The sequence below is a fragment of the Podarcis raffonei genome, chromosome 5, assembly GCF_027172205.1.
Source record: "Podarcis raffonei isolate rPodRaf1 chromosome 5, rPodRaf1.pri, whole genome shotgun sequence".
Taxonomy (NCBI): domain Eukaryota; kingdom Metazoa; phylum Chordata; class Lepidosauria; order Squamata; family Lacertidae; genus Podarcis; species Podarcis raffonei.
In genome coordinates this window covers 101,314,986-101,330,507 of record NC_070606.1, presented here as the reverse complement: position 1 = coordinate 101,330,507, position 15,522 = coordinate 101,314,986, and the positions used below count along the sequence as shown (strand labels likewise).

At 49.1% G+C, this 15,522-nt stretch overlaps 1 protein-coding gene across 1 annotated transcript; it reads right to left on the bottom strand.

The window, feature by feature from the left end:
• Positions 1-1,300: 1,300 nt before the first annotated feature.
• LOC128413460 (MAM and LDL-receptor class A domain-containing protein 1-like) lies at positions 1,301-8,582 on the bottom strand. Its single transcript, XM_053387463.1, has 11 exons — positions 8,436-8,582; positions 7,933-8,192; positions 7,762-7,846; positions 7,201-7,275; positions 5,836-5,985; positions 4,875-5,134; positions 4,709-4,793; positions 3,737-3,886; positions 2,804-3,063; positions 2,619-2,703; positions 1,301-1,887 (listed from the first exon to the last, which is right to left on the bottom strand). Exons 1-11 carry the CDS (start codon positions 8,521-8,523, stop codon positions 1,838-1,840), a joined length of 1,548 nt encoding a protein of 515 aa, XP_053243438.1. The 5' UTR covers positions 8,524-8,582; the 3' UTR covers positions 1,301-1,837.
• Between the last annotated feature and the right edge of the window lie 6,940 nt (positions 8,583-15,522).

The following is a 15,522-nucleotide window of genomic DNA, read 5'->3' as shown; positions in this document are numbered from 1 at the left end:
CCAGTCGTGACCGACTCTGGGGTTGCAGCGCTCATCTCGCTTTATTGGCCAAGGGAGCCGGCGTACAGCGTCTGGGTCATGTGGCCAGCATGACTAAGCCGCTTCTGGGGAACCAGAGCAGCGCACGGAAACGCCGTTTACCTTCCTGCCGGAGCTGGACCTCTTTATCTACTTGCACTTTAACGTGCTTTCGAACTGCTAGGTTGGCAGGAGCAGGGACTGAGCAACGGGAGCTCACCCCATTGTGGGGATTCAAACCGCCGACCTTCTGATCGGCAAGTCCTATGCTCTGTGGTTTAGACCACAGCGCCACCCGCATTGATAATTGCACAAGGCAAACACATATATATAAACCACATGTCTAGAGCAGTGCAGGACAGCAATCCAAAAGCCATCTTGGCTCCCCGAAAGACCCCACAGGGGCAGAAAGCCATCTGGGGAAGTTCCTGAAGGGATTCCTCTCCTAGATCAAGGGACCGCCTTGGCCTTAATGGTCGTGGTTTGCCCAATGCAAATGTTTTGTGTAAACTGTGGCTGGAATTAGGTGAAACTTGCTTAATCCTCAGGAATATCACCCCTTGGCCTGCCTGAGCCACAGAAATCTGGTGTGTGATGTGATTTCTGACTCTCCAGGCCAAAATGCCAAAGCCAACTGTTATAAGAAAAAAACTGCTCCTTTATCCCTGACGGGGTACCCAAGACCCTATATAGAGTCCTTATGTAGGTTCTGTATCGGTAAGAGAAAATAACAAATCCATATTCTCTCTTTGGCCTCTGTTAAACACAATTGAAAGTTGGTACCAGTGACTGGGGTGATAAGACAATGGGTCAAGGTCGGAAATATGAAATTGGGGAAAAACAAGAGAGGAACAAGTAGGAAGAAGTAAAAGAAATATTTCTCCCGACCAGCCAGAACATGGGAAGTCCCCTCAAAAATTTTAATTTGGAATGTATAATTGTCTTTATTATTTGTATTATGCTGTGGCAAGATTTGATAGAGTTGACCTGAATTGCCTTCCTTGGCTTCTTCCACTTGGCTACGTCTCCAGTGGCAAATCTCGATCCATTTTGTTGCACAAAAGCCGATCCATTTTGCAACGCCAGTCTGTCCAAGCCAGTGCCGGATTTATGTACATACGTAAAGCTAAACAAGCTCTAGCTTAGGGCCCCACTTTCTTGGGGGCCCCCAAAAAATTTAAAGGAAAAAAAAACTGGATGTACATTTCCAAAATATAAGATAAAAAACAAATAAATTAAAACCTACTTACAGCAACAGTGTTTTGTGTTGTGTAGGCGCCTATTTTGTTATGTGCAAATGGCTTGAGATACCTATTAGGTCCATCAATTACCATATAGCATATATTCAACACAAAAAAAGCGACAATTTGTAGTTGACAAAGGAGAGCCGGACATATAAAGGTCCCCATTGTTAAATATGTAAAGAGTTTTGAAATATGTCAGAAGGAAAATAAGAAAAGTTCATCATGCCAGATTTAAAGTGTTCATAAGTGAAGTAGCCAAGGAAATTATTTTAAAAAGAAAAAAATCAAATAAATTCAGCTATAACAATTAGTTGTTTAACAATACAATTAGAAACGTTTCCTCTCTATCTGTGAATTTGGCCCCACAATCTTCTTTTGGGTCTTGAAGAGTAAATCAGTTATCGAATGAGTGGTTTCCGTACTTCGTTGAAGGTTCCTTGCCAATAGTCATCAGTGGAAAAGCATGAATTCATCAGAAATACATTAATTCTGGTCATTTTGAATATCAGCCAATGTTCACTGGCTACAAGATTCATTAGATAGGAAGAGAGGGGAACCAGCGCTAGCACAGTGGTTTAATCGTTGGTGGTGGTGCTCTTGTGTGCAGATGCTGCTGCAATTCCTCCTATTGTGAGAAATAGCAATGGTTCGTTAATTCAAGGCTACATGCCCTGCTATCTGCAGGCTCAGGGAAGAAAGGAGAACGACTCAAAGGAGCAACAGAGACATAAGCAGAGCCTTTCAATATGCAAGCCCCAGTTGAACACACAAACACGGCCAGGCTAAAGGTGCAGCAGACCACCAGGAGAAGCCAATTCCCCAAATTCTTTGTGCACCCTTCATGCTCATCCAGGGCTGTCTTACCCATGGGTGCTAGGGGTGCAGGGCACCTGGGCGCCGGGCTCTCAGGGGCGCCAGGCCGAGAGTCCGGGGCCCGAGAGTTAAGTCCGGGGAAGAGCTCGCCCGTCGGTCGGAGCGCTACAGCGCGCTCTGCTGCTAAGGGCAGCTCTGCGCCACGAGTTCGGGGGCAACCGAGCCAGCGAGACGCTGAGGCAGCCGGCCGGCTCTGCCCTTCTGCGTGCCTGGGCCTGGGCAACCGGGCAGAGGGGGGTGACTGGCAGATCTTTGTACTCCGGCGCCGCATATGCTCAGTCTCACACAGGGCTGGTCATCTTGCATGACCTCAAGGACGTGCTTTACAACCAAGGATGAGTGCTGAAGCACTGATATGAAACGGCAGGGGACTTCTTCGTTCCTTTAGCCACCCCAATTGCCAGTCAACCATGCCATTCTAGTATAGCTAAGCCCAGGCCCACCCTGAGGAACCTTACTTGGTGTGTGGTGAGGGTGGCTTACCTGGGCAAAATCCCTCTTCTAAGGAAAGGTCGTCCACAGCCATGTCACTGTGGACGTCTTCGCCCCGCATACCTTCGAGGATTATCTAGAGAGAAGCAGCATCTTTGGTCAGGATCCTAGCCAGGCGAGGCTCCCGTGCTGCTGGTTACACCTGCAGATGCATCACCTTACCGTGTCCCCCTTACCTGCATGTTTTCTCCATGAGCCACACTGACTTCACCTCTGTGCCACTGGTCCCCTTTGTTCCCGGTTTGACTCCAGAGCAGCACAGGCGCGGCGCCACCAGAGATGACTAAAATGCGCAGTGCCATTGTTTGAGCTGCCCCGTACATGTGATACCAGAAGCGGAGGCAGTGGGGCCTGGAGGAGTCACAGACGGGGCTGACCAGGTGTGTGGTGTCCCCTGTGTTGGTGGCACTGCCGTCCAGGTAGATAAAATGGCCCTCTGAAAAAGAAATTCACATGTGCAAGAGACAGACCCCTACATGGTCTGATGGCTGGGGGGTCGGCAGCTGCTATGCCACCCGTGGGTCTTCCAAAGTGGTGGCGCTGAGTGCAGCAGAAAACAGGCCACACAGTGACCTCATCTAAAGGTAAAGGTAAAGGGACCCCTGACCATTAGGTCCAGTCGTGGCCGACTCTGGGGTTGCGGCGCTCATCTCGCTTTACTGGCCGAGGGAGCCGGCGTACAGCTTCCGGGTCATGTGGCCAGCATGACTAAGCCGCTTCTGGCGAACCAGAGCAGCGCACGGAAACGCCGTTTACCTTCCCGCCAGAGCGGTACCTATTTATCTACTTGCACTTTGATGTGCTTTTGAACTGCTAGGTTGGCAGGAGCAGGGACTGAGCAACAGGAGCTCACCCCATCACGGGGATTCGAACCATCGACCTTCTGATCAGCTAGCCCTAGGCTCTGTGGTTTAACCCACAGCACCAGCAGCAGCCCTCATCTGGTAGGTTGCTATTATTACAAGGAGAGCAGGATTCCAGCTTCCCCTTTTGCGTCTGCAATCCCTGGTGGAAGCCTCTGGAATGTCTAAGACTGGTGGGCTCATGAGGGCGCAAGGGTTTCTTATCTGTCCTGCTCCCCCAGTGGGGATGCCCTCATCCCTCCTCACCTCCTGAAGTGTGGTCTTGGGTTGGTCCAGTGTTTAGCGAGGGCGTTGGGCCTTTGTGCCGCCTCCAGTTAAAGGCGTTGGAGGCCAGCTGTTTCCAGGAGCAGAAGTCCACATCAAAAGAGCAAGAGAAATTGCATCGAATGGAGGAAGCTGACAGAGCAAGAAGGAGAAAGGTGGATGTGTCCATCTTCAGCCTGATGTAGAAGGCGCTCCCCTAAACCTCTTTACGTTCCCCATTCATGCTCAGGCTGGTGCGCGGCTGGTCTTGCATCATCTCAGGGTCACGCTTCACAACCCAGCGTGAGATTTACAATACTAATAACGTGCTGACGTAAAAAGCCAGGGATGTTTCTCTCCCCTTCCTCCTGCCATCCATGGCCACTAAAATAGCCCACACTAATAATAATAAGGTCCATGAATAACAACACCATAGAGGTCCCGGGCCCTAAGAAAGTCAGACTATCCTCCGCCAGGGCCAGGGCCTTTTCAGTGATGGCTCCAACCTGGTAGAATGCTCTGTCCCAGGAGACCAGGGCCCTGCAGGATTTCACTTCCTTCCTCAGGGCCTGTAAGACAGAGCTATTCTGCCTGGCTTTCAATCTGAACTTAGTTTGATCTTTTATTCCCCTTCCCTCCTCCTCTCCTTTTTATGAAGATTCCCTGCTCTGAGACCCCACAGCTAATTCTCCCCTGGTCTCCGCGCTGGCCCAAATAGGACTAATTTAGCCAACTAGCCCTGGTGATCATCTAATGTTTATTGGATGGATTTCCCCCCTAAATTGATTTTTGAATTCTGAATTTATTGTTATTCACGTTTTATACTGTATTCTAAGCTGCTTTTTGTTGCATCAATTAAGTGTTTTAGATTTGTTTTTCTGAATCGGGAAGGGCGGGGTAGAAATAAAAAATTATTTATTTATTTACATGATTTAATAAGGTACAGCCAAACTGGAACAGACTGGGGAGTCTCACCTGGGCAATCTTCCGCTTCTATCGAGAGGTCATCCACAGCCACAACACTCTGGGAGTTTTCCCCCCACACCCCTTCCAGGAATATCTAGGAAGAAGAAGCATCTCTAGTCAGTTTCAGGGGTGGACAAGACTCAGGTGCTGCTGGTCACACCTGTGGTTTCATTACCTGCAAACCTCTTCCCTGAGGTACACTGACTTCACCTCTGTGCCACTGGTTGCCTTTGTTCCCAGTCTGAGACCAGATCAACTTAGGTGTTCCAATATCAGAGACCACATAAACGCGCAGCGCCATTTTTGGGGATGTGCCATACATGTGATACCAGAAGGAGAGGCATTGTGGTTTGGTGGGGCTGCACTTTGAGCTGACCAGGCGTGCCACCTCTTGCGAGTTGGTTTGGTTAACTTCCAGGTAGATGTAGTAGCCCTCTGAGAAAGAGAAGCACATAGGAATGTGAGGAATCCTTACATTACCTGATCCCTGGTGAGCTGAGAGCTGCAGTGCCGTAGGACTTCTGAAGTGGTGGCACTTGATCACCACAGAAAACAGGTAATAGTAAAGGTAAAGGACCCCTGGACGGTTGTCCAGTCAAAGGAGACTATGGGGTTGTGGCGCTCATCTTGCTTTCAGGGAGAGGCAGCCGGTGTTTGTCCGCAGACAGCTTTCTGGGTCATGTGGCCAGCAGGACTAAACCACTTCTGGCATTACGGGACACTGTGACGGAAACCAGAGAGCATGGAAATGCTGTTTACCTTCCTGCCACAGCGGTACCTATTTATCTACTTGCACTGGTGTGCTTTCGAAGTGCTAGGTTGGCAGGAGCAGGGACAGAGCAACAGGACCTCACTCTGTTGTGCGGGTTTGAACTGCCAACCTTCTGATCAGCAAGCCCAAGAGGCTCAGTGGTTTGGACCACAGCGCCACCCGTGTCCCAGGCAATTGTGCCTCATCTGGCAGGTTACCACCAGCGATTGGAGGAGAAAGTTTGAGCTTCCACTGCTGCATCTGCAATCCTTGGTGGAAGGCTCTGGGGGGCCTGAGGCTGGGTGGCCCCTGGATTTCATGGAGAGTGTGAGCGTCTCCTATCTGCCCGTCTTCCCTGCCCTGGAGATATTGATCCCTCCCTCACCTCCAGAGGTGTGGTCAGAAGATGGGCCTGTGCCGGGTGAGGCTGTTGGGCCTTTGTGCCGCACCCAGTCAAAGGTGTCGAAAATTGATTGTGTCCAGGAGCAGAGGCCCTCATCAAAGGAGCAGGGGAACTTGCACTGAAGAGGAAACTCTGGAAAAAACAAGAGGAGAAAAGGTTGAGGGGCCTCCCTGGAAATGTCAGTCCAGCAGGACCGAGTGTGCGTGCGTCCAGCTTCTGTATGCAGTCACCCCTCTTGGAACTGAAGGGGCACTACCAACCCCTTGGTCTGTTGTGGGCCACAGAAGCCAAAGTACACATAAGAGGAGCAAGAGAAATCATAGTGAGAGTGGGAAAGGTGGACATGCGTCCTTGGAAGGCCCATTAAAGAGGCCCACAAGGGACAAGAGCTGCACGCAGTGGGCCCCGTGCAGTCTCTGTGTTGCTCTTCCTGCAGCTGGGTGGCCACTGCAGATCCATTGTCACAAGAGGGTCACGGGAAGCCCAGAACGTGAGGAGGGAAGGGCAGTCTGGTCCCTGCATCATCAACAATGCGTTTGGAGAAGAACCTCCAAGGATGAGTGAGAGCTTTTGCTTTTCATGTGATGGGCTTATCTTAACAGATGTTTCAGCATCTCGTCAATCTTCAGTGAAGAGAAGTACTGAAGGATGTGTTAAGATGGACCAACCATGTCACATTGGTACCTTGGGTTACAGACGTTTCAGGTTACAGACTCCGCTAACCCAGAAATAGTACCTTGGCTTAAGAACTTTGCTTCAGGATGAGAAGAGAAATTGCCCGGCGGCAGCACAGCGGCAGCGGGAGGCCCCATTGGCTAAAGTGGTGCTTCAGGTTAAGAACAGTTTCAGGTTAAGAACGGACCTCCAGAACGAATTAAGTTCTTAACCCGAGGTACCAATGTATAAGCAAAAGCTCTCGTTGATTATTGCAATGTTTTCTAGACTCACAGTTAAGGAAATAATATATCTAATACTTTGGGAACTGGGCGAATCCAAGGTCAGCGGAGGAGAGATTCATAACCTGAAATGTAGGCTTTGGTACCTTCTCCCATTGTCCTAGAGGCCCCCCGCTTTCCCCAATGCAGCCGATTACCACTGTTGACCCTGCGCTCCTTCTGTGGACTTCCAGGGCAATGTCTTCAAAAATGCAGAATGCAGCAGGAGAAGATTTCAGTGTGGAAGACCACCTCCAAAACCACTCCTGATGCTCCTCAGTGCTCTGCACTCCCCTTAACAAGAATCCAGGTGTGTATCCAGAGGAAACATTGGAAAATGAAGCAGAGAACGGAAAGGCCAGCAAAAGCCACAGGGGAAAATCAAGGGGATCTTTATGCCAGGGAAGCTCACCTGTGGCTGGAGGGGCTGTGCTGCTGCTGGTGGTGGTGGTGATGGGGAGAGGTGTGAGAGCTGCTGGGGTCAGTCCTATGTGGAGAATTGGAAATGGAAAATGTGTCAAACCAAAATGGTTAGTTTCCAAAGGTATTGATGCCAGTTATGCAGGAGACTCCAGGAGAAGCCGGTGCCTGAAGCCTCCTTCTGGGTTCCAGACACGCAGCCTTCTGCTTGGCTGATCTTCCGAGACCAGGGACCCCTTGCTGGGACTGAAGAGGAGGCATGTTTGGCAGATTGAGCCTGTGACACAACCCAAGGTGGGCTGTGAAGAACTGACAATTGACATCACCAGCAGGATTCGTTAATGTATCTATTGCTGAATGTCAAAATAACCTACTGTGAAAAACCAATTAGACAAATATTAGCATATAAACATGAAACATGTATTGTAACAACTTGGATGTTTCTCTCTCATACACACAGAGCACAGCATTGCCCAAAAAACAAGCTATACCGGGAATATTCAGAGCTCTGATGATGCTCTGCTCTTCCATCTAGACACAGCATTGATCTTACCTGGGCAATCTCCCTCTTCCATGGAGAAGTCATCCACAGCCACGTCACTGTGGACGTCTTCCCCCGGCTCGCCTTCCACGATTATCTAGGGAGAAAAGGCATCTCCCATCAGCTTCATGGCCAGACAAGGCCACACCTGCAAGGGGCATGCCCTGCTGGGGTCTCCGTTACCTGTGCTTTCTTCCCTTGAGGCATGCTGACTTCGCCTCTGTGCCACTGGTCCCCTTTGTTCCCAGACTGTGACCAGATCAGCTCACGGGATCCGCCCTCAAAGGCCAAATAGACTCGCAGGGCATTTCTTTGGGCCGCACCGCGCATGTGGTACCAGAAAGAGAAGCAGTGGGGCCTGGTGAAGGTGTAGAAAGGACTGGCCAGGCGTGTTGCATCCCCTTCTTTGGCCACATGGCCTTGCAGGTAGATGAAATAGCCCTCTGGGGGGGGGGAGGAAAGAACCACACATGTAAGGGAGCTCCTGTGCAGAAGGAGCAGCACCTTCTATTGGCAATTTGCCACCAGGCCATGTAGAAGGAGGTGCCAAGTGCAGGACCCCTTGATATAAGGCCTTTGGAGGAAAGGCTGGCTGCCCCATTTCATTGAGAGCTCCAGGTGCCAGTCCAGGCCAAAGTGGCCTCCTGGAAGGCTTCTGGACATGGCGATAGTTTGACCTTCCTCACCTCCTGTGGTGTGGTTGGAGGACGGTCCAGTATCTGCTGTGTGTGTCGGACCTTTGTGCCGCGTCCAGTTAAAACTGTTGGAGGCCATTTGTCTCCAGGAGCAGAAGTCCAAGTCAAAGGAACAAGACAAATCTGGCTGAAGGCAAGGCTCTGGCAAAGCAAGGAGAAAGGTTGGTGTGGATGTTTGGAGGGGCGGGTTGTCCAGTATGGCAATTTGGGACAGGAGGACTCCATGGTCAGTGGGGCTGCAGTTCATTACCAGAAATACACAATTGGTTTCCTTCTCCCCCTGTCCCCATCCCCCAGACCACAGCTGAGGAACACGATCCAACTGTATGCCAGTGCTAATGCTGTCCTGGGCTTCCAGAGTGACACCTGCCAAAATGCAGAGTTCAGAAGGAGAAGCATTCAATGCTGAAGTCTAGCTCCGAGTCCACTCCTAATGTTCCCCTTAGCCAGCCGTATTTGTTTTTTTTAAAAAAATATATTTATTAAGAGTTTAAAGATTACAAAAAGAAAAAAAAGAGTTAAACAGAACAGAACAATACAATACAATACAATACAATACAAGAAAAACAAAAGCACTACTTATCTTAACAAAACAAAAACAAAAACAGAAACAATTAAAAACACATCCAATATTTCCATATCTTGTCTTTCATTTACTTGTTTCAACGACCTCCTCACACCTCCCTTTTTTGTATTCCAGTTCAGTTAGCTATTTCAGCAAATCCTTTCCATCTTTCTCAGTTTTTGTCCTATAATTTATCTTAACACAATCTAACCTTATTTTTCCCTTTAGTCCATTAACAATCTATTTTTACTTAACTCTTTATAACATTTCTGCTAAAGCCATATAACTTCATTCCAGCATCCTTCTAACATTCATTAATTTTACAGTGTTTCTGTAAATAGTCTTTAAATTTTTTCCAATCTTCTTCCACCTACTCTTCTCCCTGGTCTCGGATTCTGCCAGTCATTTCCGCCAGTTCCACTTAGCCAGCCGTACTTGAATCCAATCTAGTACCCAGAGGAAATCTCAGAAAATGTATCAGAGAACTGAAATGGTGGTGATCTTGACTCTAGAAAACTCACCTGTGGTAGGAGGGGCTGTTCTGATCGTGGTGTTAGAGGTGCGAAATGAGGTGGTTGACAATGTTTCTGCAATGATGAGAAACGGAATAGATTCTTTAATGCAACCTTCCCTCCCATGCTACCTGGAGCAGAAAGGAGAAGCCCTAAAAGCAGTCACAGAGTGGCTTCCAGAATGGTTTCCATAGAAAGTCTCAATGTTAAGATACTTAGTTTAGGGTGGAATTCAACGCTGTGATGTGATGCAAGTTCCACCTGGGAAAGCGCTGCAATTTGCTGGGTGAAACAGGGACTTCCGGGTTAGCGCCATCAACTAATGGCGGATTCCCTCTGAGCTCCGGGGGGAATCGGCTCCGCAGGATCGGGTCTTGCTGCTGCGGCGACGCGGGGACCCTTAAAAATCACAGGCGCTGAAGCCTGTGAGTGTGGTGACTCGGCGGGCACCATTTGCGACCCCCGAGCTGCGAAGGAGCCTTTTTAAAGGCTTCGGAACGGAGACGGGGTGAGCGGCGCGGTGCTGAGAGTCGACTGCTTCTCCTGCGGAGTGAAGCCGCACTGCCGTGGTCGGAGAGCACTGACTTCTTCTTGTGAGCAATTGGACTTTAAAGTAACAAGCCGTGAGTAATACGGAAATTGGATTGCAAAGAAAATTTTTATGAATTAGGTACGATCGGGGAAGGCGCAAACAGGAAGTCTGCCTCCCCTCCTTGTAAATAATTTAAAGCAAGGACCTGCTAACTAAGGTCAAGAGAAACCTTTTTTCTCCTTTTTTGGTAAAAGACTTTAATTTCACGGTTTGGCAGTATAAGAAATCTTACTGGAGGATAAAGAGCTAAATTTGGGAGCTGAAGTGCCACCCTCCCGGACCCGGGAGTGCTCCACGAGAGAGCCTGTTGATAAGGTATTGAAGAGTTTGACAGCTGTCAAATTAGCTGTCAAGACGGAAAAAGAGAACTTTGTTTCTGTTGTTTCTGCTGGCTATATTTGCTACAACTTTGTTATAATTTGTTGAAAACAAGGAAGAGCTGATACAAACTAACTTGATTTTTGGACTTGAACTGGAATGAATAACAAGGAACCAAAATCCCTCCAGAGGGGGTTTTGGGACATTACAAGAATGGCTGGAGGAGGGAAAATTCAGGCTGAATTGGACAGAGCATTTGTTCTCTTGGGAAAGTTACAATTAAGTGATACATCTTTGTGTTGATTAATTGCCTGCCTTTCCAACAATTAATCAGTACAGTTTGCACTTTACCAAAACCTCAGATGGGACGGAAGGATTTCTTAAGGTGGCCCATCATGTTATAAATAAAAGCTCTTGCTGATTCCTGCATTGTTAAGGAAAAGCCAATCTCTTAAGGTTTCCTTCCAGGGGGATTTGGGAATCGGAAGGTCAGTGAAACTGCAGTTTAAGACCAGGAATGCACAATATGGTTCCCAATCTAATATTCAGAGGAATCCTCAGAAAATGAAGCAGAGAACCAAAATGCCAGCAACACTCGCAGAGCAAATTCATGGGCATCTCGACTCATGAAAACTCACGTGTGGTAGGAGGGGCTGGTCTGATTGTGGTGCTGGCGGAGGAGCTGCGATGTGAGGTTGCTGCCGATGTTTCTGCAATAAAGAGAGCAGGAACTAATAGTTTCATCTTAGCTTGCGTCCCACGCTGTCTGGGGCAGGAGGTGTGTGGACCGAAAGCAGCCAGACATAAAGAATGCTTTTGTACACACAAAGTAGCTCAAGGTACTGAGACTGGAATTCAATGTTTTGGGTCCACTCACCAGTCCCCTGTGATTGTTTTCCCAATCTAATATCCAGATGGAAACTCAGAAAAGGAAGCAGAAAACTGAAATGTCAGCAACATTCTTGACCCTGGAGAACTCACCTGTGGTTGGAGGCACTGAGCTGATCATGGTGGCAGTTTCTCTCCATCCCCCATCAGTTCTCTCCATCACCCAATAATCACCCATCTCCTATCAATCACCCATCTCCATAACCCTCTTTATTCTCACCTGGGATCAGTGTGGCTGGTCTGCTGGTGGTGGCCGGGGTGGATGTTGCTGGTGTATGTCCTACGAGAATGAGAAATTGCATTTGTTCCTTAAGAATAAATCTCAGGTTAGTCTGGGGTTCAGGGGGGAAAGGTCCTTACTAAAAGGGCCCAAAGAGAGACACACATTGCACATAGGCAGACACAAAACACTTAGTTTCCAAATGTGTAAGGGCTCAGGATGTGGGACCCTCTGGGAGCAGCCAGTGACCAAAGCCTGGTGGGTCTTTCATCATCTGGGGACCTTGAAGGGACCAAGGAGGAGATGGGGAGGGCGGCAACTTTGGGAGGTAGACCAGGGTAGGCTCTGGTGAAATGACATCAGCAGCCGCATTCATTATGATCGGTATTTTTTATTGCCAATATAGCCTCCCAAGCAGTTGACAAATATAAAAAATCTGTTCTATAAACATTAAGAGGGTAAAGGTAAAGGACCCCTGACAGTTAAGTCCAGTCGCAGATGACTCTGGGGTTGTGGTGCTCATCTCACTCTATAGGCCGAGGGAGCCAGTTTGTCCGCAGACAGTTTTATCCGGGTTGTGTGGCCGGGTCGTAAGCCGCTTCTGGCAAAACCAGAGCAACACACGGAAATGCCATTTACCTTCCCGCCGGAGCAGTACCTATTTATCTACTTGCGCTTTGACGTGCTTTCAAACTGCTAGGTTGGCAGGAGCAGGGACCGAGCAACGGGAGCTCACTCTGTTGTGGAGATTCGAACTGCCGACCTTCTGATTGGCAAGCTCAAGAGGCTCAGTGGTTTAGACCACAGCGCCACCCATGTCCCCTCTATAAACATTGTTGTTGTTGAGTTGTTTAGTGGTGTCTGACTCTTCGTGACCCCCTGGACCAGACCACGCCAGGCCCTCCTGTCTTCCACTGCCTCCCGCAGTTTGGTCAAACTCATGCTGGTAGCTTCGAGAACACTATCCAACCATCTTGTCCTCCATCGTCCCCTTCTCCTTGTGCCCTCCATCTTTCCCAGCATCAGGGTCTTTTCCAGGGAGTCTTCTCTTCTCATGAGGTGGCCAAAGTCTTGGAGCCTCAGCTTCAGGATCTGTCCTTCCAGGGAGCACTCAGGGCTGATTTCCTTCAGAATGGATCGGTTTCTTCTTCTTGCAGTCCATGGGACTCTCAAGAGTCTCCTCCAACACCAGAATTCAAAAACACCAATTCTTCAGCAATCAGCCTTCTTGATGGTCCAGCTCTCACTTCTTTATAAACATTAAGCACCCAAAATTTAAAAGCCAAGTTTGTTTCTCTCTCTCACACACAAATACTGCAGGGTCATTAAAAACAAAAAACCCACTTCAGCAAAACTGAATGTTCCGTTGACGCTCTCCTCACTCCCATACAGAAGCAGCCCCACTGAGAAGCTTTGGTTGTGGGGTGGGGTGGGATCTCACCTGGACAATACCCCTCTTCCATGGAGATGTCATCCACAGCCACATCACTGCGGAAGTCTTCCCCTTGCCTGCCTTCCAGGACTATCTAGGAAGAAAAGGAATCTCTGGTGAGTTTCATGGCCAGCCAAGGCTCAGGTGTTGCTGGACACACCTGCCGATGCCTCACCTGCGAGGGTTTCTGTTACCTGCATTTCTTCCCTGGGAGACACGCTGACTTCCGCTCTGTGCCATTGGTTGCCTTTGTTCCCAGTTCGGGTCCAGATCAGCCGAGGTGACGCACCTTTAAACACCACATAAACTCGCAGAGCCATTGCTTGTGCCGCGCCATACATGTGGTACCAGAAGGAGAGACAGCGAGGGCTGCGGGAAGTGCAGGTGGGGCTGGCCAGGTGGGTTGCATCTCCTGGGCTGACAGCATTTCCTTGCAGGTAAATGAAATAGCCCCCTGAAAAAGAGAGCCAGACGTGAAATGGACAGATCCCTATATTGTCTGGTCACTGGAGAGCTGGCGACTGCAATGCCACCTTTGGGCAAATTTTGGTCAAGAATTGCTGGCTCATGGTTTTCAAAGGCCTGTTTTTTGGGGTGAGGTCCAGATTTTGCCATTCCAATTTCAAACGGGAAAATTCCTGTGCACGGTGAAGGTGACTGCCTCAGAGAACTATGGAGTGGAACGGAAGCAAATTTTGGTCAAGAATTGCTGGCTCGTGGTTTTCAAAGACCTTTGGGCCACTGGCAGGAATAATGCTCTAGTCCAGGGGTTGCCAACTCCCAAGAGACTGCGATCTGCTTACGGAATTAAAAACTGGCAATGATGGGTTCAGGGCAAAGTTGTTGAGCTTTTTTCATGGAGGAGAAGTAAAGCCCCATTTTTTAGAGGTGCCAGGCAGCAAAGTTTTTGTTATGTACTAAGCAGGTAGGATCCTAGAATACAAGTATTGATTGACCTGCCCAATCAGGTTCCAGGAGGGAAGCAGAATCAGCCAATCAGATGGGACTCATTATGTAAATAATAATAATAATAATAATAATAATAATAATAATAATAATAATTTATTATTTATACCCCGCCCATCTGGCTGGGTTTCCACAGCCACTCTGGGCGGCTTCCAAAAGAATATTAAAATACATCAAACATTAAAAGCTTCCCTAAACAGGGCTGCCTTCAGATGTCTTCTAAAAGCCTGGTAGTTGTTGTTCTCTTTGACATCTGGTGGGAGGGCGTTCCACAGGACGGGTGCCACTACCGAGAAGGCCCTCTGCCTGGTTCCCTATAACCTCACTTCTCGCAGGGAGGGAACCGCCAGAAGGCCCTCGGAGCTGGACCTCAGTGTAGAACGATGGGGGTGGAGACGCTCCTTCAGATATACTGGAGCCTAAGGTTTTGGGGGAAATTCAATTACTGTTTTACAAGCTGCAATAGAGAGCATGAAATCACTGCAGGACTCCGAGTATATTTCAGATGCTGAGCTACTTTTTGGGAGGAGGACAGCCCCGTTTGAGGGGGATTTTGGGGGAGGAAGAGGAACAGCCATCCACCAACAGAATGCTGGGGAAACAAGCAGCCTCACTGAGTAAACTCCATCTTCTGTTCTGCAGATCGTGAAACAATGGTGGGCGGGGCGAGGGGGCAGGGCCAGATTCTATTTTGCAAACGCTAAGGAAAGGGACCCAGCGATCGACCGCGATCACTGCAATCGACCAAAACCTCCCAGGGATCTACCAGTAGATCGCGATTAACCTGTTGGACATTCCTGCTCTAGTGCAGCAGGGAATTGCACCCTCGTCTAGCAGTTTGCCAGCACTGTATGTTGAATAAGGTGCCCAGATTCCAGGGCTGCCGCTGCTGCAATCTAAGAAGTCTAAGTAATAATAATAATAATAATAATAATATTGATACTCTGCCCGTCTGCCTCTGCTGCCCCAGCCTCTCTGGGTGGCTTCCAACATAATAATAACACAGCAAACCTCAAGCATCGAAAACATTCTGCCTCCAGCTGTCTTTGGGGAGGTCTCACATTTCTTTTAGAATGTCAGGAGCAAATGGCTCTCTGGAAGGCTTCCTGCAGTGGCGACGGTCTGCCCCTCACCTCTTGAAGTGTGGTCATAGGGCGGTCCAGTGTCTGTTGAGGATGTGGGGCCTTTGTGCCGCTTCCAGTCAAATGTGTCTGAGGGCAGCTGTCTCCAGGAGCAGAAGTCCACATCAAAGGAGCAAGAGAAATTGCAGTGAACCCAGGGATCTGGCGAAGCAAGAAAGAGAAGGGTTCATGTGCATCCATGGAAGGCCCAGTCTCATCGGACTGGGGAAGGGTGGAATTGCTGGGTGAAGTGGACCAAATGCAGATGGCCACTTCTGTTCCACTGGATGCTGGTGGGTTCCCCGATGGAAACTCTGGAGGGAAGCCCACTTCATTCTGTGCAGCTGCCCCCTTCTCTCTCCCCTCCAGCTGATGGTCCCTTGTCCCCCTCCCTGCATGGACCCAGCTGGGAGGAGGGAGCTGCTCCCTGTTAGAGCCAGCCAGGCAAGGAAGATTGCCATCTT

Coding starts and splice junctions, on each gene's coding strand:
- LOC128413460 (XM_053387463.1), bottom strand. CDS start 8,523: ATGGCCTCCAACAGTTTTAACTGGACGCGGCACAAAGGTCCGACACAC. Junction 5,986..7,200: donor CACAGCCCCTCCAGCCACAG/GTGAGCTTCCCT, acceptor TGTTTTTTCCAG/AGTTTCCTCTTCAGTGCAAG. Junction 1,888..2,618: donor AGAAGAGGGATTTTGCCCAG/GTAAGCCACCCT, acceptor TTCTCACAATAG/GAGGAATTGCAGCAGCATCT.